Below are 25,619 nucleotides of genomic sequence, written 5' to 3' on the forward strand. Positions count from 1 at the left end.
CATCCGAAGCACATTAAGAGAGGTGCATCTGCAGCTGGAAAAGGAGGTAGGATTATTTATCCAGTGTATTGATTTCATTTGGGTTTTCTTAGGGAATTGAAGAGCCCCTTCATTCTTGTAGTGTCAGAGGAAAAGGAAAAAACTCTCAAGTTTTGGGTTCATATTTTCTTAGTACTCTTGATTTTCCATGTGGGTATGGGTAACATCTTGTCATTTCTCTCTGTGAAATAAAACTGGTGATACTTCTGTTTGGGCAGGAGAACGTGGCCATGGTTTGCCATGAGCTCAGGTGGCATTAGACCCATAGAAGGGTCTAAAAATGGGAATTTTTTTCCCCTGGCTTTTGGTTAAAGAAGGGTTGGATTATTTTATTTGACATAACAACTTTGCAGTGGACAGTGGGGCAAGCTGAGCACCAATGAGACATATGTGGATGTAGTTTCCTTAACACAAGTGTATGTTTAAGCTATAGGTGCCCCAAGGCATCCAGTGGCCTTTTGGGAAATGTGTGAGTCTTTCCTAGCGCTTTTTATAGTTCCAACTTGTCTCATATGCTGCAGTCTGTCTAGAAGATACTCTGTGGTTAGACAAAGGGGTGTCTCTCCTCTCGGTTTCCTATCTCTAACACAGCATTTTAATACACTTGCTTTAACTTACAGTTTAGGCACTTCTTTCTGAGAAAAAAAAATAAAATTACTTTAATAGATTACAGACCAGTTGTTAAAGGATTGTATAATGGGGCAAGAGTGAAACACCTTTGACAGATGGGAGTCACAAGCAGAGGAGGCCAGTTGGAAGTGGTCCCCTGGAAACCTCAGAGTCTGCCAGTTTGTGATCAGCAGCCCAAACATAAGACATTTTGGGTAGTTATCAGATTAGGTATCAGTACAACCTTTTCAGCGTCGTAGTTTTTTTCCAAGCTTCTGTTTTGGAAAGAGAGAAAAAGATATTTTCTGCACATTATCTGACCTTGCTGAGCTTTGTGAGATGCTGAGCTCACCAAGTAAGAGACCTCTCCACACCTGGCAGGTTGCAGACTCTCCCAAGGTGACCAAAAGTTTATCTGCCTGTTTTTAATTCCTGCCACCAAGGGTCATTGCTCTGCTGTGCCCTGACATTGAGCAATGGCTGCAATTCCTTTTAATTGTGCCCTTTCCCTTCCTCATCATTTAGGGCAGAGCACTTCCACTTGGCTAAACTCACTGACTATGTTGGGATCTTCTTTTCTATATAAATTAATCCAGCTGAAATCTCATGACTGTTCATGGCTGCACATGAGCAGATTCTCCCTCTGTTCCCCAGCAGATGCCAAGAGTGTTTATTTTTCAGCTGTGGACAGCAAAATTCTGGAAGTAGGCAATGTCTTTGTGTGCATGCCTATGGAAAAACAAGTAATTGCGATACATTTGTGGGGACTTCACTGGCTCTTTTTGACTCCATGCAGTTTAAATTCAAGCAGCATTTTGACCAAGTCTGGCATCCCAACTCCTTTCTGCCGTGGTGATTTATCAAGATGTCCAGGTTTGATAAGTAGCAAAAATACTTTGGTGAAGAACCAAAGTGACAAATAATCCCCAGAAAAGAACCCTGTTAACATGAGGAACCTTGCTGCTTGGATCATATTCAGTCAGTCTGATGGGTTTTCAACAAAATATAGGTGTTGGAGGTCAGCTTCTCTCTCAGACTGTTGGTTACAGGTAAAAGGACAGCGAGTGGACTCTGTTTCTTTGCAAATCTCTGTTGGTTTGAGCATCAATCCCGGGAAGTATCCAAGACCAGATTAGACAGAGCTTGGAGCAACCTGGTCGAGGGGAATATGTCCCTGCCCATGGCAGAGGGTGGAACAGGGTGATCTCTAAGGTCCCTTCCAACCCAAACATTCTATGAGTCTATGTCACAAACATTGCAGAGTTGTACCTGCAGTGTTAGCTGAGAGTGTGCTCTCGGATTCCTGGCATGGATTTACCAGGGGTGATGTGGACTCATTGTTCTACTGTGAGTAAGTCTCTCCTGAAGACTTAATTTTACCAAATCTGGGCACATTAGAAGCAAGTAGGCATGAATTTGGTAAACGTGAACAGAAGAAGTAGTGTATGAGCTTTTCCTCAAGTCACTGCTGTTTGGTATTTGGGTGAGTATGCTAGACATGTTCCTGTTCATGCAAGTGTATGAAAACCATGGGTTAAAATAACATGTTTCTTTTCAGCTTTGCTTTCCCACTGTCGTTTTCTACACACTTTGCCTTCCTTCTGCCTCTGTGTGACTTCCCTCATGTTGGGATATTATCCTTTGGGGAAGTCCTCTTGGCAGATTGGGAGCTCCCCCTCTGTGAAAGTGAACTTCCCAGCAGCACAGGAAGAGTCCACAGGCTGCTCTTTCTTCCCCTGCTCCTGATCACAAATACAAGCCCCTTGGTCTTCAGTGGTTCAGATTGTGCTGATGTTTTTCCTTCCTTATCTCTTATAGGGAAAAGTCATTGGAGATTCAAAACTGCTTATGAGTTGTGGTTGCAGAAAAGGGAAAAATTCTCAAGTGAAAGACTCAGATCAGGTCAGTCAATATGTACCTTAACTGGTGAAATCTGAGAATGTCTTAACATCTGATGGATTTGATCTGCGTTGTTGCATATCAGAATTCCTGGACACAAACAGAGTCCTTGGCATGATTGACAATGGTATAACGTTAATGTTTTTGTGTTTGTTACTTGTAGAAAAACCCTCAAGCAAGGTTGGGGATTCATTGCACCAGGAGATGTTAATTCCCTAGCCTGGCTTATTCCCATCTGGTTTATTTATTCATGAATTCTGTTTCTTTATAAGAATCCACTCCAGGCAATACCTCTCTTAAAGAATATTGCTTTTCCTTGCTGGCTAAATGCATGCAACCTTTGGTCTCCTACTGTAGCTGCCTGGATGGGTGGTAGTTCATTGCATGCTTTTGTTCTGAAGTGACACCATCACAAGGACATTCTTTATTGGGGTTCCTCATGACATTTGTTCACAAACCAATGGCCAGGTTTCAATATTCATTACTTGGAATGAATGGCCCCTTATTCTAAAATTGGTCAAATTGACATTGGTGGGATCACTGGTAGGGTTCAGTAATTGCAAGTGAGATGGACTGTGCTTGGAATAACAGCCAGCTGGTGGTCTCTTCCTTCCCCCTCCCACTTGGCACTCATTCAGACTAGCCAAGTTCATCCCTGACAATCTTTTTTTAGTCCTTATGGCCTCCTGTCTTCGTAGCTAAAGACGAGTTTGAATCTGGAGATAATTTTTTCCAAAGATGAAACAAAATTTGGTTTGAGCATAAACATTTTATAAAATCAGGTCACCCAATGTTAATGTGGCAGAGTGAAGCAACTGGTCTCAATTACCAAATAATTTTGCTCTCTAATGTATCTTGAGGACCAGCCTGTGACTGGATTTAGTTTAGACCTGGGGCAGATTCAAACTGTGTCCATGAAGGCCCAGAAACTCCTGATAGTTTCCTGAAAGGAAAAGAGATGAATTCTCAGGAAGAAAAGTGGTTTTTGCCTTCAACAGGCATGTTCATAAACTTTAATTAATAATAGTTTCAGAGCCTTGTCTTGTTGATGTTTGAGATTTGAGAACAGATCTATCTTATCTATAAACCTATCCATCCATCAATATATCTGTTCTGCAGTATTTTCTGTTGTGAGGACTGTTGGTCACACTTATAAATCTTTTAGAATTAAAAGTCACACTTTTTAGAATTAAATCTTTCATTGATTTGCTTTGTTTTGCTTTGGTGCTTTTATTAGAATTTTCAAATTAACAAGTTAATTGTCATGAGCTATACCATCAGTTTACCATCAAGACAAGGATTCATACTACCTTTCTTTAAAGGACTAGCTTCCCATTCTCTCAAATGCAAGCTTAATATTCTCATTTTGAGGTTCTAACACATCAGGGGAAAATTAATTTAGAAATAAACACACTTACTAATCTTACTCTTTTTTATTTTGATGTACTGTGGTTGAATTACTTTAAGGGGACCAGAACACTGTTAAAGCACTGGTAGCATTGATTAGAAATAAAGTTGGAAGATTTTGATTGCAGAGGGGTTTTACAAAGCACTATCTTTAGCAAAGCCTGGGTAGTAGACCTCAAACTCACAAATGGCAATATTTTAATTAGAGTGTAGGCAACAGTTTTCAGAGGGGAAAAAATATCCCATTCTCTTTGATGGTTTCTGGAACAGTGATAAAATATTTTTTGCGTTCAGTTACTTCCTGAAATCTAATTTTTGATTCTTGATGATGTGTTGACCATATCAGTACCTCTTTATTTGCTGTATCAACATAAACTGTTGGGCAAGTGCTCGCTTCAGAGGCTGCAAAGCTCATTCTTCATGCTCCTGGCAGGGTCCTGTCTATGTTCCAGGGGATAGGAGGTAGATGGGGAGGAAACTAGTACAGGAGGGTGGGTGGCAGTGTGGAACATTTGTCTGTGAATGCAGGACCTCAGCTCAGCTTATAAATTATCCCCTGGGCCTTGTAGATAAACAGAGACTTCTATGGTGACATCGGCTGGGAAAGGCAAACACTTGCTGATGATTGTAGGCTAATCCTCCAGGACACTAATTGCCAGAAAACCAAGGAAGCATTTTTTTAGGAACAGCTTGTTTCACTTTGTGAAGGGGAAAAACAGTGCACTGGATTTAGTTTTGTTTGTAGAGCTGTACCTCCTGCACCCAGTCTCAGATTTTAAAGATTTACCTTCGTTATTGTTGTTGGGACCTTTTTATTTTTTTCCCCTACATTGCTTTGTGTTTCACTCTGGTGCCTCTGTAAAGTTTTGTGAAAATGCAATTTAGTTTTCATTTGCATGAATGTATGCATAAATAGGTATGTGGGGTTTTATACCATTAGCTATGGTTTGGCTAAAACTTGGTTTTAAAGTCACCAACTACTTTTCAGCTGAAATTTTTGTGAGAGGTGATGTTTTGCAAAGAGTTGATTTTTCTTTCATTACTTCAAGTGATTTTGGAAACTGGCAAAAAAGTCCTAAACACACTGCCCCAGCTGAACCAAATCATAACCTCGTTGCCAAGGATTTAATTTACCAACATTTCTTACTTCAGCCTGGAGAAGAGGAGGCTTAGGGGAGACTATTGTAGTTAAAACTTCTTTGTGAGGAGAAGAGGAGGGGCAGACACTGATCTCTCCACTCTTGTGAGCAGACAGGACTTGAGAAAACAGCATGAAGTGGAATCAGAGGAGATTTAGGTTGGATATTAGGGAAAGGCTCTTCCCACAGAGGGTGCTGGCCCTGCCCAGGCTCCCCAGGGAATGGGCACAGCCCTGAGGCTGCCAGAGCTCAGTAAGTGTTTAGACAGCGCTTCCAGGGATGCACAGGGTGGGATTGTTGGGGTGTCTGTGCAGGTCAAAGAGTTGCGCTTGATGATCTTGATTCAACTCAGAACATTCTGTGATTCTGTGATTCTCCAGGATGCCTCTAAAAGCAATGGCACTTCTTGACCTGTGCCCTGCTTCCCTGAGTTTGGCAAAGACACCAACTATCTGCATGGTATTTTCCATGTTGCAAGCCACCAGTGTGTAAAACCTGGACCTGTCAAGGGCAGAAGTCCAAATGGGCTTACACAGGGCTGGAATTTCACAACAGGTACAAGGAGCCCAACCTTCCTGTTGGGTTTGCACCAGAACAGGAGAGGGACTGGTGGTCTGCGTTGTGGCCCCCCAGTCCAAATCAAACCCTGCATGATGACGTGGTAGGGTAAACAGTGCAATGTAAATCCCACCAAAGCTTTGAAAAACTCAAAGGGAATAGAGCTGAGTGCACTGAAGAAGTAGAGTAGCATCCCCGATGGACGGTCTTGAGGAAGCTTTGAGTCAGTGAAGCAAGATGATGGAGAGGTGTCCCCAGATGAGGTCACCTCTTGCAAGCAAAAACCCCATATCCTTGTCTGCCTTTGGCACCATTGCTTGTTGTTTGTGTGCTTTGTGGGAGTAAAATTTATCCATGCTCTGAGGCCCAGAACCAAGCCTCTGCACCACAAGCAGAGACTAATTGTAAGTCTCATATATGCCCTTTGGAGTGCTTATTAGATTCCCATTAGCTTATGCTTCCCCATAATGTTATAAAGTTACAATGTTCCTTATTATTTGAGATGCATTGTTGTTTAAGAATGACAGTCCTGGACTAGGATTTCCTGGTGCCAAGTAGCATACTAACATAAAGAAGGAAAGATGTTTCCCAGGGAGCAATTTCATTTGTGTGCTTTCTGAGGAAAACAAAAATGTAATTTAAGAACAGGAGGGAAATGTGTGGGTGGGCAAATAATGTGCATATTAGAGTTATGCATAAGGTTGACAGCCAGAAGTAGCAGAGTGCACCATATCCTCAGCACGTGCAGCTTTCCCTTCTGAGGGTTTAGTTTTATTTGCTTTCCATTGCTTCTCCCAAAAGGTGGGTGACTCATCAGTGTTTAACTGCTTTTATACTTTGATTTGCAGTTGTTGTTGTAGAGGTTTTTTTCCTTTTTTTCTCCCCTCTTTGCTTAACTTTTCTGGTGGTTCCTGTGAGATCAAGTGTTACTGAGAAGTCAGATCCCCTTTTCCTTCCCTGTGTTTGGTCCTGGTTTTAATATGACAAACATGTTCCTCCTCTGGAAATGGTATCCATGCTGCAGAGTAATTATTTAGTGAATGGTGGATCCAGTTCATGTTGGCAAGGATCAGATTAATCATTATTAATCATGACCCCTCCGACAGTAACCTCATCCTTTGCCTAAGTGCTGCTCTTTATTAAGAAGTAAAAGCTGTTAGAGAATGGCTGAGCCACTGCTTTCGATGCACCAGCACAGGGCTCAGGACTTCTGGCAGGAGGCAGAGGAACTCAGTTCAAAGCTAAAAATAGATGCACATGGCCCATGTTCCAGAAATGAAATAGGCAGCTTCCCCTGTGGGCTGCTTCGGCCTCATCTGAGTGTCCTCCTTTCCCCTGAAGCCTCACGAGATTTTGGCTCTTTCCAAAGGTTCATCTCAGTGTTAGGGATTGAATAATCTCTCTCAGACTTTTTTTGCTTGTCTGCTAATTTGTTTTTCTTTTCAAACCAAAGTAGATTTCAGTATAATCTAATGCATGTGCAGTCCTTGCAAGGATAGGACTTTAAGATCCATTTTAAGATCCTGGTTGCAGCAGGATTCAACAGCTGGTGAGACTAACCAGGAGCTTAGCTCCCTGGGACTTCAGTGGCACCAAGCAGAGCATAAACCAAGCACCCTTTCTGAGGATTTCTGGATTCCTTGAAGAAAACACTGCGCTGTTGAGGTGAAGCATGTGGTGGTGTTCATCTTGTGCAAAACAGTTGTGAGAAGTCAAACTTCACTCTCCAAGTCACTGGACTGGGGTTTGCAGAATTATATATATGCATATTTATGTCAGAACAGAGCTTTCTGTCACCAGAGGGCTGCTGAGAGTAAACAGCAGTTTAATTCATAATTATTTTGGTTTCCCTAGCAGTTTCAGGTTCTTTTTAAAAAGGTGAGGCTGTCCTATCCATTGATGTTGTCGTTGTTTCAGCAAAAGCACAATGACTTAAGTACTGGACTGAAACCAATCTCCACCGACTTCTCACCCCACAAAGTCCACCTTAATTACTTTTTAAAATGTTTTCACTGGCTGTCTGGAATTCCAGGGCAAAATCATTTAGGACAGAAAAGGAAAGGAAAACATCTTTTGTCTCCATCTAGCTCCTCATTACCTGGCTGGTAGCAGTAGAAAATTGGAGCAAACCTGCCATGTTATTTTGATCTTTGCCAAAGTTGTTGTGGGAATAACACTGTTTAATGGTTGAAGGAATTTATAGAAGAATAAAAGTAACAGCAAAGATGAAGGGACCAATACAAATTGTCTGGTAAACTGCTGTGAAATGTTACATGTTCAGGGCTACTGATAATTTCCCATCTTAAAAAAAACAGGGTAGGAGGTTGTAGGAGAGGAGGGTGAAAAGTGTGTAAAATAAACCCTCCTCTTTAAATAGCTAAGTGTCCTGGGCTGAATTGTGTCAGGGCTAAGTTCCTTTGGCAGCCAGCACTGTTATATCTGCTGAGGGCATAGCAGAGGACTGAGACCAAATTTTGGAGAATCTGCCTTAGCCTTGCTGGCTCTCCCTTGCATTTCTTCCACTTGTTAGCAAGAAATGCACTGAGGCATGAAATGAAGGAGTGCAAAGGCTCCTGTACTTCATCTGAGCAAATCTGGATCACACCCCCTCAGTTAATGTTTCTCTCAGCTAAAAGAAATAAGAGTAATAAAAATAAGTGAAACCATTGGCTAACTTGGAATTACATGGGTGGAATGAAGCAGGAGAAGAGAATTGTAGGAGTGAGTGTATGCTGTCCACCATCTCCTGTGCCCACAATTATGGCAGAGTTTGAATCGCTGCTTGAAAAAAATCATTGGATTCTGCACAGGTTATAAAAACCTGAAACAAGAAGTAAAATTTAAAGAGAGACTGTTAAATGTCTGTGGTATCTGGGCAGTAAAGGGCTCTTAAAAATACTTTGCTGGTATAATAAAGCAGGATAGAAGATCATACAAAGAACTTGGAACTGTAGGAAAGTGCTCCAGTTACTGAGAACTCATAGAAGTGTTATATATAGCACCACTGATAAACACATCCCTTTTGGATCTGCCTATTAAAAGCAACCCTTATACCTCTGTCATTATGCTTATCTAACCAATTAAATTTTTAGTGTTCAAAATACTAATGTAATACTTGTGCATGTTGTTCTTCCTGCCATGTCAGAGGGTTTCAGTCTTCCATGATTCAGGTGTTGTACTTAGCCAGATGGATCACCTTCACTTATCCATTCACTTGCTGCTGGTGGTGCTCTAAGGGGAAAGTTTCACTTGGTGAACCTAAATGCTGCAGAAAATTTAATCTCGGAAATTATTTATAAAAGCTGGAATCCTCTCAGTGGGATCTGGCTGGGGACAAGAAGTGTTTGAACAACAGATGCCCCAGATGCCTTTTCTCAGGACCTCCCAATTTCATCCAGCAACTCTGTCCAGGTAATTGCTGGATCTGCAGCTGAGTGTCTGAATTCCTGGTGGCTGGGAAAGTTTTTTAGTTTCATTCATCTGTTGGGAATGGAAGCTGGATGGATTAGTCCCCATTCTTTGGATTTATTTAAGTCTTGAAGTGATAGTACTATGAAAGAAATTTCCTAAATGTAAACCTCTGAACACAAGAGATTGAAGTTATGGGTGTCCTCTGCAAGTTCAACTGTGGTAGGTTTGTCTTGCAGTGAGTTACACCTCCTTTCACACAATGCCATTTGTAAGCTGACATTTCTAATGACCTTTTATAATCACCTATTTCCTTTTCTCGCTCATTTTATGAATAGTCTTGTACTCACTTCAAGAGTTTTCCGCCTTATGGTCTCCTCTTACTGTTCATATTAATTTCAAAGTGGGTTGGGCTTCCTGTAAAGTGTAGCACAGTGTAGACTGAAGTTCAATAGAGCCTTTCCTTTCTACCAGAAAAGGGAGACCAAAAAACTCATAGTGCCCTTTCTTTTTGTTGCAGCAAAGGCTTCAGAAGTGCAGTCAGCAAATTGCCTTTTTTCTTTTTCTTTTGAGGCACTTCTGAATGTGAGCATTAACACAGTGCCCTGCCCCAGTTCAGGACGTAAAGATTGGGGCTCTGACCTTCTCTAGTGAGTGATGATCCCATTGCACTTTCCCTCCTGAGCTGGAGCTGGCGATGATGTTTTGTCCAGGCTCTTATTCAGGATATGCTTTCAGCCAACTTTACTCGACCCTCTGCCTTCAGTGGGACATATAATTCTGGACTTCCTGCCCTAAATTGCTGTGCACTGCCACCTTGCATTGATGGGTCCTTTGTTCCACCTTGGAGGTTGGTTCATTTTGGTGCTGGATGAAGGGAAGCCATACTATTTTGAAAACCAGTTTGAGAGCCCTCTGAATGAAAACTGTTGGTAACATGAAAAATGTTATTGTTATCAAGTGTCATCCCTGACCTCAAATGCTGAATTTGAAATGGTCATTTGTACTCCTCAAAGACAAACAGCATGTTAAATGAGAGCTAAAACAGCTGAAGAAAATGATGTTCTTAGGCTTTGAAATCCTAGAGAGAATTAACAACTGTTTTGTTGTTTTCACTGATCTCTCTGTATGGATGAAGATGGAAAGAGTGATCCCATAACCTTTGCCTTAGCAGCTTACCTGCTGTCAGGAGACTCAGCCAAGGCAGGAGCAACATGCAGATGGATGAGAAAAAGGCCTGGGTGAAGATTTGGACTTGTCCGTTTGATAATTATATAAGAAGGACCATTTTCCTCATTATCCTCTGATACTCTGTCTGCCTCTCATGGAATCACAGAATCACGGAATGTTAAGGGGTTGGAATGGATCTTAGAGACCATCTTCTCCCAAACCCTCCCTGGCATGGGCAGGGTCACCTCCCACCAGACCAGGTTGCTCAAGGTCTTATCCAGCCTGGCTTTGAGAACTGCCCGGGTTGGGGCATCCACAACCTCCCTGGGCAATCTGTGCCAGTGTCTCACAGCAAAAATATTCTTCCTGATATCTAAATTTCTTGTTTTCCAACTTGTACCCTTTACTCCTTGTCCTATCACTGCAGTTCCTGCAGAAGACTCCCTGTCCAGCCTCCCTCTGGGGCCCTCTCACATACTGGAATGTTGCTATGAGGTCTCCACACAACTTGCCCTTCTCCAGGCTGAGCAGCCGCACCTCTGCTGCCTTTCCCACTCTGCCCTGTTACCATTTCCCCTTAGCAGATGCCAGCATGTGAAGACACCGCAGCAGGGTCAGCCTCAGTCAGCCACCTTTCAGATGACAGATGCCACGTGAATCCAGATCCCATCTCCTCTGAGGCTGGTGCAAACTGAGCAGCCCTCTCAGAGCTGCTGAGAGCTGTGAGGTGCAAGGGAAGAGCAAGGGCTTTGTGGAGGTTGGCAGATGGAGAGCGGGACTTGCCTTGTTGGTTGGAGTGTGGTGCTCGAAGCTTTGTGGAGCACTTCACGCCTGTCTCAGTCAGCATGGGTGCAAAATGCAACCCCAGCAGAATGGTGGCAGGTTGCACCCTCCTTTTACTGACATTCTACCAGAGTCAATGTCAAGACGATGAAATTCAGGTCCTGTATTTCAGCAGGTCATCTGTCTGGAATTGTACCCAATATGCTGGCTCTGCATTCAGCAAATATTTGGTTCTGACTCTGGTTATAGATGGAAAATGTATTCAGTTAAATTTTCCATCAGCTCCAGCTCCTTTTTCTGCTGTTGGGTTGACCATGGTGAGAGGAACATTTTTAATTGCTCCATCCAAACAGGCCTTTGTTCCTTTTGTCCTTTTACTCCCTACTATATCTCACTTCATGGGTTTCTTGTTCTTGCACAGGAGTCTGCCTAGGTAAGTGACAGTAGATATGTGTGTGCCTTGGGTTTTAAGTCTCCTTTTATAGGCCAAATCAGTTTTTAAAACATTACCTCCTGGAAACCACTCAGAAAGCTCTGTCAAATAGAACTGTAACCAAAATTTTCTTTGTAGAAGAAAAAAAAAATCCCTCGTGCAGGGGAGAAATCATTCAAGCTGTAGTTTGAAAGTCTTTCAAGCAGGTGGAAAAAGAGGAGGTTCAGTGCCTATGGAGTTGGCTCACCCTTCAGAGATGCTCAGTCTGTCACAGGTTTCCCACACAGCCAAACGTGATTTAATTCCTGGAAAACCTCAGCTCTCTTATAAAGAAAGCAGTGAAAGCAGCACTGATATCCTTCATGTTAAAGGCTGGGGAGTACTTGGATATTGGCATGGGGTAGGGATTGCCTGAGGTAGGTTAACTCTAGCTTGCAATATAGTACAGCTCCTACTAGCCTCATGACAGAGGGGTGTTTTATTCTTTTTCTTTTTATGTTGTATCTTAAAAAGAAACAGACAAAATTGTGATCTAAAGTAGCTGGAAAAAAAAAAAAAAAACAACTCAAAAAGCCATGTGATTCGCTGCAGGAATAAATCCCCTTGGCAACTGGTCCCAGCCTGGAGAATATATTCACAGCTGGGTTATAAACCCTCAGAACCAGCCAACATAACCTTAACTAACACAACATTACTAAGGCACTGCTGTAATAGGATCATTCTGCTATGGCTCCTGGGCATGTTTTAAGTGTCATCAATTTAGTCTACAACTGGAGGCTGTTAAGTGCAAAACCATTTTAGCAACTGCATCTTACATGCAGGAATGATTGAATATTAATGGCTTTTCTTTTGTTGAGGAAAAACACAGAGAGGAAAGTGAAAATCCACAGGAAACCTCACTGTCTGTCCTTGAGTAGTGAAGTTCATTTTTGGAAGACAGCAGGATCAATCTAGCAGCTGAGTATTGGAGTGGGAGGCCAGGAAATTGACTCTCATTCTCTAGCACTGATCTCCTGTGCAAACTCAGCCAAGTTATTTCACCTCAGTTTCCCTTCTCAGCCTTATCTCTCCAAGGAGGTGAATTATTTGACAGAGTAGTTATTTCACTCCCTTTTTGGAACAAGTTAGACTCCACCTGCACAACACTGAGAGCAAACAGGAAAAATATATGGGGGATATGGCCCCGTGTTCTGTCCCACCAAAAATGCCCATCTTGGCTACTTTGGTAGTACAGGTTAAGCACTTTAAAAAGAGCTCAAAATGTTTTGCAACTGAGTGGGAAATGTGTTTGCCTCACCTCAAATCTGGGGTCAGAATAGGTGATAAAATTAACTTTGCCAACCCTATGTGCTCTTCAGTACTCTCTGAGCTGCTCCATCTTTTACCACGTCATGTGTTGGTCAGGGGAAAACAAAAGGGTGTGGATACTTGTGTTGTCTGTAGTGTTGTGGGGCAAGACTTGTGTGAGTGCTCAGTCCATCCTGAGGCTGCCTGAATATCTTTGTGAACAAGATGACAAGGAGGTGGTAACCACTTTCCACAAACTTTGTGTTTGTTACCTGGTGCAGCAAGGTTGGAGCTGTTGCAGGATTTTTGCAGGGCGCTCCTGTGGCTGGACTTTAGGTGACTGAAGGAGCTGTTGTCAAGGCACCCTGCACTGACACTGTTGGGAATAAAGGCTCTGAGTTGAACACTGGCTATCCTCATTTAATTGAAGTCTCTCTCTCAACACCCTCTCAGCAGATCAGTGGTTGTGCTTAGAAAACAAGGGAATGAATGAATATCATAATACCTGATGCAAAAGCTTTTGTGTTCTCTTTTTATCATTATCAAATCATGCTGAAGAGGCTGCAAGGTGAAGAAACTCTCAAGCTGCAATTTCAAGAAGATGTTAGGATGAAGACAGGGCATTTCAAAATCAATACTGAAGCTTGCGATCCAAAGAGCACAAGGCAGAGTCATTATAAGCTGCTTTGCTTCTCATCTCTAATTCCCCATATTCATAACTTAAGCCCTGTCATTTGGATTTATCCTCTGTGGCCTGCAGTGACACCAGGAAAATTCCTTCTTTTTAATTCTGTGGCAAAAAAATAGCAACACTGCAGGGTAGGATCATATCCCCCCAGAAGTTTAGGGCTTAAATGTTTCATGTTGGGCACCAGATTTTGCCATCTCCTGCCCCTCCCAATAGTCTCCCTCCTCCTTCCTCTAATGTTATACACCAATCATCCTCTTTCCTAGAGGCCAGGGTACAAGAATGTAATCCCAGGGATACTGATACAGCCAGTCCTGCACATGGCTGTTGCTCTGTCCTTGGAGATGCCATCACTAAATCTAATGACAGGATTTTGCTGATGGGAGTGTTTCAGCTGGGCTGGAGAAAGCAATAGGAGCAAGCAATCTAAGAACCCAGCTTTGCCATTGCTGGGAGCTCTGTTCCATCTCCATCCACTTCTCTTTTTAAAGTGGCTCTCAAAACTTCTCTTTCCTTTATTACTTCTTAGTTTCTCTTATCTTGGCACTTATAACACCATAAACATTTCCCTCACTGGTAATATTTTTAATTATGACCTGGAAATGAACCTTAGATCTGACTCAGCCAACCCAACTGAACAATTCATAGCACATAAAAGTTTGGTGTTGAATTAAGTAATTATTTTTAAATAATTAGGATTCCTGTATAGGTTGTCGTTTGGACAAAATACCACAACCTCAAATGCTGTTCTGTTTAGAGGCCTTCAGAAGGGGTGCTGGGGTTTGTTGGGATTTTCTTTGGTTTGGATCTCAGAAATGTGTTTAGAGGAGGTGATGTTACCTCTGGAAAAATCCCAAGGAGAAGCTGCTGAACCATGGTTGGCTTATGCAAAGTCCAGGCAGTCAGTGGCAGATTGTTCCAGCAGCACAGTCTTCCTGCTCCTGTGTTTGGTGAACCAGGCTTGAGATCACATTATATTCTGCTGGCAAATTTGGGAATGGCCTTTGGTGGGAGCCCAGCACTTTGTCTCATCTGCTAAGCCCTTAATAAACCCCACTACTACTTTTTCTAACTCCCCTCTGGACTTTGAATTACACTGCAGTGAACATAACACACGTGAGTAAGAGCTTAAGGTCTTTCTCACTTGGGTGGTCCCATTAAAAAGACCAGGTTTGCTGTCTTGGCTCCAGAGCCATTCCAAACACCACTGCTATTTTTCTTCCCCCAGCATTTCTTTCACCTGCCTTTTTTTCTTTTTTTTTTTTTTTTTTTTTTTTTTCCATGCCAAATCTATTAAGATGTGTTTTAACCAGTTAGCTTTGGAACCAAAATATTAACTGCATAAGAGGCAGGTTTATAAAATATGTATTGGAGCAGGGAATATAAAATACCCCTGATTTCATAGCAGAAAAAAAACGTATAAAGTGCTGAGTGAAAATTGAGAAGGACCCAACTTAAACCTTTGAAAATCACTGCCAGTTCCTATGTGCTGTATTTATTTTGACTTGGATGGCTCAATCCAGTCTAGATGAGGTCATTTGGTTAGGAGAACATGTGTCCATGTGGAGCCAGGAGGCAGGGAAGCCTGCAGGATGCTCTGGCTGCAGGGTGCTGAGCTGCCAGGGTGCAGTGGTGGGAGCAGGGCGGGCAGAACCATCCGAGTGTTGATCCTGGCATCAGAGCATGGCTCTGGGGTGGAAGTGTGGTAATGTTTGAGTTGATTTCTTCTTAAGGCAGGCGGGACAGTGTAGCTTTTGTGTCCTCAGCTGTTTGCTGGATGGGGTAAGTAGAGGCAAAGCTTGATGTGCTCTAATAACCTGGGGACAGGGGAGTATATTTAGTTAGGGGTACCTTTGGTTACTTGTCCATATGACTTCATTCAACAAAGAGCCTGTTATTTTGTTTGCCCAGCTCTATCTTCGAGCTTGTCATGTTTAACCCTTGCCCTCTCAGCACCTGATACCCGCCCAGCACCATTTCACTTTCTCCTCCTTCTGCTCCTTCATCTTCCCTTGCTCCTCTCACCAACCAAGATCAGTATCTAGGCCATTTGTGTCTAAGAAATGCCACTTTTTTCCTCTGGGGGCTCCATCTCTGCTGCTCAGTGCTCCATCACAGCAGGTGGGGAATGTCCTGTGTCCTCCCCAAGAAGCCTAGTCTGTCCTGCTGCCCCTCTCCCCACCGCCCTGCCAGCAGCCTGTTTGCCAACACTTTGCACGAGGAAGCTGCCTCTATAAAAATAAACCGTGCTGAAATCTGAGAGAGAAACCACGCCAGCCTCACACTTCATTATTGGTAATGTCAGCCTATTTGATTTCCATTTGCAAACAGTAGCCTGCATGTGTTCTTCACCATGTACCCCATCTCCCTGTGCCGTATTCTGTGAAAATTCAGCTTCCCCACGCGTGTTGCTAAGTCTGCTTTGTGGTTTGCTTGCTCTGGGCCACAGACACCCCTGCTTCACAATTAAAGTGTGGAACAAGCCTGTTAAGTCACAGATTTAATTGCCTGGTTACTCAGGACTAACACGAGGTTGCCATCTGCAAGAGGCTTGAGCCTCTTTTCCCACCTCCTCTACCTTGATAAGATTTTACTCCTCGCAGCTGGCTTTTATTGCTGATTTACAGCAGAAAAAGGCAGCAGAGACAGACCTGTATTTCCTGTTTTTAACCCCAATGTGCACTGCCATATGGGCATTGCTTGGGGAGGGCTGGATGTGCAGACAACACTCTCCTGCACCTCCAACATTGCCTGGCTCTCTGGGTTGAGGATGTAGGATCAAACTCTGTTTTCCAGGAGAGGTCTCTATTAAAAAACAACAGAAAAAAATGGAAAATGGTGAAGGGGGAGAAGTAAGACAAACCAGGCCTTATATCAGTAGGGTAAGCACTGCATTGCTGCCCTCAAAACCCCAAACCTGAGTTGCAGGTCCCTGTCTCCACGCAGGGATGAGCTCTCAGATGGGTCCAACAAGTGCTGGCAGCAGCAAGGGGCCCCCAGGAAGGCTCAGGGAGGGGGGATGTACCCAGAGCTTGAGGAGGAGATGCCTGTATTGACTTTCACTCGATTTACTGGAGCAATTGAGTTTGTCAGTGAAATGTGAGAGGGGCTCAATCAGCTGTCACACTGAGACACTCCTGTCACTACTGTCAATAGCTTCGAGTTTCTGATCCTTTCTCAGATTAGCTCTGTGCCAGAACATCAAATGAAAAGCTGTTTGGGGCATGGGGAGGGGAGAAACTCTGAGCAGTTATCTAGGAATCAGTTTACAGACTTCAAAGCACTGCCAGGTTTATTCTGATGGCCTATAGCAATGTGCTGGGATCCTTAATGCATTTGGAGTGTAATGTAGACTCTCCTCTTCAGCCCCATGTTCACCCATGGACTGGGAGGCAGGAATGGAAGAAAAAGGAAGGCCTCCCTCCCAGTGAACCCAAATGGCATGCAAATGGCCTGCCTCCTCTGGAAGAACTGCTCTTTAGCTTGATGGAATAGGTTGCTTTTCTTACCTTTCATCCTGAAGGATTCCTCTGTGTTTCTGTCAGCACCAAATGGAGACTTTTTCAGGCAGAGCTGGGTTATGTAAAGGCATCACCCCCAACAATAGGACAGGAGTGAAAATAAGTGGGACAGGTTTGCCAAGCAGAAGGAATGAAGAGGGAGGTTTAGCTAACCCATCTGAGCAGTTTTTAGCAGTGTTGGGCCTCGAGTATGTACCTTTCTTTATCGATAACATGGCAAAAGCTTTGCAGTCCATGAATCTTCCAAGACCTTTTCCTTGAAGTTTCACTGGTAGGATCTGAGACAGCCTTTACTGAGAATCTTTCCATCATAAGTCAATATGAATGAATGAATGAATGAATGAATATGTCTCTTTTTGTAGGAAGAATAGGCCATCAGGAGACTTCTTAAAAAAATACTTCAAGGATTTGAGAACTCTCTTTTCTCTGTTCACACTAAAACAGCTTATGGCAAGGTGAACTCTCCCGTTTGCACAGAAGCCAAGAGGGTGATGTTAATCCTACTAGAAAAATAATCTACCACCAAAAAATAATAATAGTAGGGCTGGAGAAGGAATCCTTTTTAGGCCAATTCTCTGAGTAATTCCTGTGAGTTTACTCTTTTCTTAGGGTTGCAATGTTAAACATTTTGCCACCAATACATGAGTTACAAACATTACTATTTTCCTTTCACATTCCTAAAGAAATTAAAGAAGAAAAAAGCTACATTCTAATCTTATTGGTAGAGGGTTTTGTCCTGTAGAGAATTCTTCTCTTTTTTGAGAAGAGAAGAATTCAGAGTGAGGCAGTGTCCATAGAGAAGGTTATCCATGTACAGCACCAATCTAGATTTTTTTCCTTGAATGTAATTTTAAAATTTCCATTTTTTCCCTTGTCACTCAAATCCATTAGCAAGTTTCTTTTGACTTCAAAACATAAAAAAATTTCATCTGTTCCTCATTCAAGACTACCACTATCCTTCCCATGCAGAAACTGCAATTGCATTCCACTGCTTAGTATCTAAGCAACTCTCTGTCCAGAGGAAGTTATACCTTCTCCTCCTCCTTGAAAAAAACTCAAAAGTGGCCCAGTTCAGAGTGTGATCTTTAATACCAGAGGGAACCCTGCTTGATTCTCTTGGTTCCATTAATGTGAAAAGGCCATGGAGAAGTATGCTAAAGGCATTAGAAAAGAAAAAAAAAACCCTCACCACATTCTCCTTATAGAGTATTTCAAAACGAATGCTGGATACATACCTTTCCTTGACCTTTTCCTTAGATTAGTGCTATAGGCAGCTGTTGTGCTTGTATTACACATTCCAGTGCAGGGACTGAGTCTCCAGCGAGGTAGAGGGGGGTTTGGGGTGTGTGTGTGGTGTGTGTGTGTGTGTGTGTGTGTACACGTGCATGCGTTTGTTACTCAACCTCTTAGCCAAAGGTCTTCCATGTTGGTTTTAGCTCTCTCTGGTTTTTTCAGTTTCCAAGGGGAGGTGTGGCTGTTTGTGCACTTTGTTTATGTTCACAGGATGACAGGAAACCCAAGAGCTTTTAGTGAATTCAGATATACTCTGGAAGAGGTGTGAATCTCCAGCCATTTGGGTTTAAAAGCTTTCATTAAGTCTGAGAATAGAGGAAGAAAATAAACATCTCTCTGCTTTCTAGCTGCAAAGGGATGAAAGGTTCTCAGCCTTTGGGCCCCCAGGATGGATGCCTACAAAGGGAGGAATTGGAGGAGAGATAAAAAAGGCTGAAATTGCGGGTAAAAAAAGGAAAAAATCTTAGAGCTGCTGCTCAAGTTGTATTTGGTCTTCATTTTCCTGAGTCCCCATTGAGCGGCTGGCCTTGGTGAAACCCCGATGGAGCAGAGCGAGCTCATCGCGCACAGAATGGGCTTCATGGGAGGAGAGACGCCTCTAACAAAGGCACGAAGGCAGCTCTAACAAAGCCACGAGGGCAGCTCTAAGGACTCGGGCTAATTGCATCCACACCCCAGAAAGGGACTCTGCAGGAGGATGCGCTCACCCCTCCGCCTGACCTCCCTCGCCTGGGAAGGCAGAGAGATTCAGTACCTATCCATGGAGCCAGTAATTTCTCCTCTGGCAATTGGTTGATAAAGAATCAACGGTAACAGTATGAGTACTGAACAAAGCACAAGAGCTTTCGTGTAATCCTAAAACCCAACAAATAAACAAACCAAAAAAATTAAAAAACAGCAAGACAAATGGATAACTTTCCCACAAAATTCTTTCGCAACAATGCTTTATCATCACTTGACATCATTGCAATATGTGCAAGGGAAAGCCTAAATACACCCCTGGGAGGACATCACTACAACCTGTGATTGTGTCTACCAACAGTGCAATACATAAAATCTTCAAGTCCTCTGATGCCCTAAAACTGCAACTCTCTTGCTGCCTCCCCTACTAATTTGGGTTTTTCCCATGATATTGCTGTTGCTGGAATGATCACAGAATGATTAAGATTGGGCACTACTTTCTGCTCATGCTGACACAGCCCACTGTGCAGAGGGAGTCACAGAATCATTTAGGTTGGAAAAGATCTCTAAGATCCCTGCACTGGCAAGGCCACCACTAACCCATGGCCTCAAGTGCCACATCAACATAGCTTTTAAATCCCTCCAGGGGCTGGGAAGCCTGTGAGGGCAGGGCAAAGCTTTCAGTGAAGATTTTTTTTTTCTAATATCTGACCTAAACCTCTCTTGTTGCATCTTGAGGGCAGGAGTGCGTGTCTGCTCCGTGTCACTGCAGGAGGAGCTCAGTGTCACCCAGCCGAGGCCTGGCCAGCACAACTGGCTGTCTCTGTGGCATGGAGTGAGAGGGGTTATCAAACTTCCCCTGCCTCTGCCCATCTGTGGGCTCCTTGGGGCAGGTACTTCCTTCAGATCGCGTGTTTGTGCAGTGCCTAATTGCAGATGCAAGGGTAATATAAATAATAAGGTTAAAAGTCACTCTTCTTGAGGGGAGGTGAAAAGGGAACGGAAATGGGGCTGCTACTCAGCTTCCTGGCTTTTCCTGGAGTCAAAAAGAGAGTGCAAAGGGTATTGCAGGATATGTCGGAGTATTTAGTCTTGAATCATTTGCCATCCTGTTTTTATTCCCTTGCAGATATATTTCAAAGAAAGTGTTTAGATGGAGCTGATGACCTCTCTTATGGCTGAGGTTGCCTGTCACTTCCTATGATAAGTCCCTCACTTGATTGTTTGGGCTGTGGCAACTCCCAGTGTTTGAGCTGAAGCCTCCCCTACTGCACGCCAGACTCCCACTGAGTTCATTTCAGAGGAGGGGGATTTTCAGTGCACTGCTGAAACCGTGCTGGCTTTTATCACTTGGGAAGAGGATTCCTACATTTTCATCTTTAAAAAACTCATTCCAGGTGTGCTGTTGCACGCCAGTCCTTAAAAGTGAGGATAAGCTGTGAGATGAAGTGGTCCCACATGCTGGGCACTACCCAGGGTGCTGCCTCCACTCCTCCCTAGCACAAAGTTTCCCTGAGAAGCAGTAGCAGTCCAGATGTCCTTACCCTGAAGAAAAGAAGGATCAGGGTTGCTCATTGCTTATTGCTCTCGACCTGAAAGGAGGTGGTAGTCAGGTGGGGATTGGGTTCTTCTCCCAGGATACAAGTGACAGGACAAAAAAAAAATGTTCTCAAGAGAGGTTTAGTTCAGCTATTAGAAAAAAAAATCTTCACTAAAAGCTTTGCCCTGCCCACACAGGCTTCCCAGCCCCTGGAGGGATTTAGAAGCTATGTTGATGTGGCACTTGAGGCCATGGGTTAGTGGTGGCCTTGCAAGTGCTGGATTAACAGTGGGATCAGTGATCTTAGAGATCTTTTCTAACCTAAATGATTCTGTAACTCCCTCTGCACAATGGGCTGTGTCAGCATGAGCAGAAAGTAGTGTCCAATCTTAATCATTCTGTGATCATTCCAGCAACAGCAATATCATGGGAAAAAACCCAAATTAGTAGGGGAGGCAGCAAGAGAGTTGCAGTTTTAGGGCATCAGAGGACTTGAAGATTTTATGTGTTGCACTGTTGGTAGACACAATCACAGGTTGTAGTGATGTCCTTCCAGGGGTGTGTTTTGGTTTTCCCTTGGACATGTTCCAATGATGTCAAGTGATGATAAAGCATTGTTGTGAAAGAATTTTGTGGGAAAGTTATCCATTTGTCTTGCTGGCTTTTTATTTTTTTGGTTTGTTTATTTGTTGGTTTTTAGGATTACATGAAAGTTCTTGTGCTTTGCTCAGTACTCATACTGTTACCGTTGATTCTTTATCAACCAATTGCCAGAGGAGAAATTCACTGGCTCCATGGATAGGTACAGCAATTCCAGAAATTATCTGTGTCTGAATATGGCCATTAGTCAGGATTTGATGGCAGTAGTGTTGTCTCTGATTCCAATCCTGTGTAAACACCATCTGGGTGTTGCAGAAGTTACATGTTGTTGCTGGGCATTACAAGTAAATAGTAATTTACTCAAAATTACTATTTCTATTTTTCAGTTCCTCCAAGTCTCTTGACCTGTATTTCTCCAAACTGTGTACAGTGGCATCTCACTTGAACAGGGGCCCTTAGTGTTTTAATGTAATAATGAGGTTATTTGTTCCTTACTCATTTTCACTTTTCCCTATATACCCAAGATGATGAGCCAAATTGTTTCCTGCTTAAATCCGGTCTTTGCTGTCCCACTGAAAATAATTTTGAACTCTATTTCTCTCCAGCCTTGCTGAGTCATCCTGGAGCTTGGCTCTGAATTCCTCATCTGATAAGAGGCAGTAGAGGAACTTCCTAATCTCAGAGACTGGTGCCAGGAGAAATCCATTAGCAATCATGATAAGAGATTCCAGTTATTCCAACAACTCAGGCCTTATAGCTATTGAAAACAAAGCTTGCATTAATGTATCTATGCACATAAGTGATTTTGTCTATGAGATTTAAGACTAAAAGTGAATGAACTTAATTTTTTCTCTTGAATAATGTAGTTGTCCAATGAATGTTAGAATTTTCCTTCACCAGTGTTTTATTTACTACTATGGAAAGGATGCTCACAGCAGAGCTTAAGTGAAGATGGTCTCTTGTACTGGAGAATCCATTTAACTTTGTTCCCAGCTGTTCCCTATTGGAGATGTGGACCTCTCCTCCTCTCTTACTTCCCTCCTTCTCTTCATCTCCAATGATAGTAGCAAATTTTCCTTTTGTATCCACCAATATTTAACCACTAATGAGAAAGGTGGTGGAACACAGTTTCCATTTGCTTTCCACATTTAATGTGTACCAGTGAAAATCTTTCCATTCTTGCTCTGCCAAAGTTCCTAATTTTCCCTGTTCATTTCAGTTTTCCCAAGCATCAACATTTGAATATTAACTTCCTACATATGTTCTCTACTTAGCACTCAGCTGGATCCAGAGGTGAAAGAACAATTGGACTGCATGGGCTGAGTTTTTGTTTGGGACTTCCATAGCCAAGTCATGTGATTTTTAAGATTGTTATAATATGAGGTGTGCAGCAGTTTGTATTTTCTCCCCCCTTTTTTCTTTAAATTTTATTTTTTCTACATCAGTATCAGTGAGTGATGAGGCTTAAATTATAAAGTCCCTGAAACTCAGAAGTCGCATAAATAGAACCTAATTTGCCTGATTTTAATTCAGATTTTAAGGAGCCTGATCCACAATTCTCAAACACTTTGAATTTAGCAGTGTTAGCAACTCCAGTTACAATGCTGCTGGTAGTGGCTCACATATAGTTATGATTTTTAATCCTAAATCATGTATGATTCAATACCAAATAACTCTTTCTTCCATGTCAGCAACTGCAAGACACATTCTTTTGAAAAGCTGGGTCCTCTTCCTAAGTCTGCAATACACACATTGACCCATTTCTCTGCTTCCTTCCAACACTCCCAAGACCAAATGTTTAAAAACTAAACTTTCTGCTCAGTGGTTCTGATGACCCCACCTGATCTCTCATATTACATACAAATAGAGGGCTTGCACCACGTAGCTGTCTTTTCCTACAGAAAGAGAAAATTACATTTTCCATTCTCATATTCTAAAATAAAAAACCCTGAACACAAGTCTCTAACACACTATTTGAAGTAAGACTGACCTCAGATTTTTAAATTTTTTTTCACCCAGTAGCTCCAAATGTACTTCTCTGGTTTGAAAATTGTGCTGACATTTGAATTGAGGTAAGCACAAAAGGGTCTTTCAATTTTCCTGCAGGATTCTGAAATAGTAGAAAGTACTGGAGTTGCATTTTAAAGATGTTATCTTCGGCAGCAAGGCTGACAAATCATCGCCTGATGCAGGCAAGGGGACTGTGGACGCACTAAATTGAAATTTTATGGGAAACCCGTTGCATTTGTGAAAATTAGCAGTAGTTCATATGATTTCTAAAAAAAAAAAATTAAAAACCCCTGCCTGCTGAGCAGGCATCAGCCCTACCAAGCGCAATGGAGCAGCCTCAAGCCAGGTGCTGACAAGAGTTTCCTGATCTCCCTGTGACCCCCATTGCGGGAGGTGAGCTGGTAAGAGAAGCAGGGATGCAGGGGGATGAGAAGATGGTTTGTTTATTTCTCCTTGCTTGGGAAATGTGTGTGGCTGTCAGGGCCGATGTGTTTTTGTGACACTCGAGCTGCCTCGCCGGCACTGCTTCTTGTGGACTACATACTCATCTTTTATCAGGAGCATGGTGGCGTGGTGAGAGACATCCTCTTCACAGCAAATCAGCTCAGCATTGCTGCACAAGCTTTTGGAGGGCTCAATTCCTTTTATTCCTCCTCTCTGAAGAGCCCTTTGCCCAAATTTCCTTTTTTATTTTTTTTTCCCCCTTCTTTTCTAAAGACTGAGAAATGCCTCAGGAATGCACTTGCTCTCTCTCTCCCAGACTGGCTCTCCCAGTGATGTATTAATTAGCTGGAGCACTGCACACTAACGAGCAACTGCAGGCTGATCTCGTTAAACATTAATGCTTAACTAGAAAAGCAAGAGCTGTTAAAGGTACGCCACTCAATGTCATCCGTGTCCAAATGTAAAAGAAGTCAGCGGCTGAGCTGCTGGCACTTGTGCTTCCAGAGGCAGTGAGAAGGGACAACTTCTCTTTTCCAGAGCCAGATGGGAGCACCTGGACCACAAAGGAGTTTCCATGATTCTCTGACTAACTTTAACACAGAACCCAGCCCTTTTCCAGGGTACAGCTCTCTCTCTCTCAGGGAGTTAGATGGGCAAGTTCTTGTGCCCACACTGCTTTTCCAGCCTTTTCCATACCTTGTTTTTAGTGGTCAGGTCCTAAAACCAGCACAGGTCTGCTCCTTAACCACTATTTAACCACAAGCAAATGGTTCAGGCCTGTGCTTTCAAACACAAAAATTTCATGTCAGGTAGTTACATCTCAATGCAGTAATCCAAATTAGTGGTTGTCTTCATTATTATTGACTTTGCTGGATATTTTAAGCAACACCATTGGAAAATATCAACCTTATCACCTCTTAGTTTCAGTTTACCCTTGGAGGAACTTGTTAGGGCAGCTCTTGATATTGTGAGGCTTTGGCTTTTCTCAGGGAAAATATCTTGACTACCTCATGAGGAGCTTTCAGAGTGTTTGTCCATTAACCAGCTGGAAATACTGCTGATGAAAGGAGATCAAGCCTGAGCCTCCTGCCCAAGGAGCCCTGCTCTTCTCCAGGCACGTGCTGTTACAGCCCAGCTGTGCACGAGTAGCTGCCATCCACGCTTTTGCCCTTCATTTGCATAGGCAAAAAGGGGATTTTTTTTAATGCACTGTCTTAATGACTGCTACATGCAAATCAAGCACAGAGGTTTGCATGAGTATCTACGCTCAACTTACCATGGAGTTACCTGGCATAGCCAGAGTATAAGTTAAGTTTCAGGATCTGCAGCAGATGTAGCAGCCTCTTAACTCACTCTCTGCCTCCAGCTTCTCTCCAATAAATAACATAAACACAGCAGCCAGTATTTTTCCTTGCTGTGCAGCTCTTTGCATTATGCAATTTGATTGCAATTGATAATTCATTAATCATTTCCAATCGTAGTTAATATTTGCCCAGCTCGCTACTGTGCAGCAAGGGTGATGGGAGGGGCAGGAGCAGGAAAGTGAAAGATACAGTCAGGGAAGCACAAAATACGTGGGAACACAGTCTTGAGAAACAAACTTCCCTTCCCTTCCCTTCCCTTCCTTTCCTTCCCTTCCCTTCCCTTCCCTTCCCTTCCCTTCCCTTCCCTTCCCTTCCTTCCCTTCCCTTCCCTTCCCTTCCCTTCCCTTCCCTTCCCTTCCCTTCCCTTCCCTTCCCTTCCCTTCCCTTCCCGTCACAAGCTGTTTTAAAGGGTTCATCCAATGTTCTCAAGACAAGCCCTCTTTAGATCACCATCAAGGCAGCCGCAGCCATATGCAGAAGGTGTTTTTGTGACTCTCCAAGCAATGCCTTTTTCTCCCTGAGGAAGTGAAAGGGTTACTGCAGCCCTGTTGGGATTTTGCTGTTGAGTTTGGGTTTTTTTTTTTCCAGTCTCCTAGCCTGATGCTCCCTCAGACTGTGCTTAAAAGCCACTGGACTTGATTTCCTCTCTAATGGTGTTAGGGCTGGAACTGGAGCTGCCTCTGCTGCCTGGTCCTCCTCCTGCCCATGTCTTCAGACGTTATGTCACAGCTCCTGGGGTTGCTGGC

At 43.1% G+C, this 25,619-nt stretch overlaps 1 protein-coding gene across 2 annotated transcripts in view; it reads left to right on the top strand.

Annotated features, from left to right (window-relative positions):
- SETBP1 (SET binding protein 1) overlaps positions 1–25,619 on the top strand; it is a 269,682-nt gene that overhangs the window by 48,914 nt on the left and 195,149 nt on the right. Inside the window, exon 3 of one of the 2 annotated variants that reach the window (XM_030968979.1) lies at positions 2,467–2,550. The exons of the other annotated variant lie outside the window; for it this stretch is intronic. Coding sequence (XP_030824839.1) covers positions 2,467–2,550 — 84 coding nt within the window. The remainder of the gene's footprint in view (positions 1–2,466; positions 2,551–25,619) is intronic. 2 annotated transcript variants of the gene reach the window in all.

The sequence above is a fragment of the Camarhynchus parvulus genome, chromosome Z (genome assembly GCF_901933205.1).
Source record: "Camarhynchus parvulus chromosome Z, STF_HiC, whole genome shotgun sequence".
In the NCBI taxonomy this organism is placed as follows: Eukaryota; Metazoa; Chordata; class Aves; order Passeriformes; family Thraupidae; genus Camarhynchus; species Camarhynchus parvulus.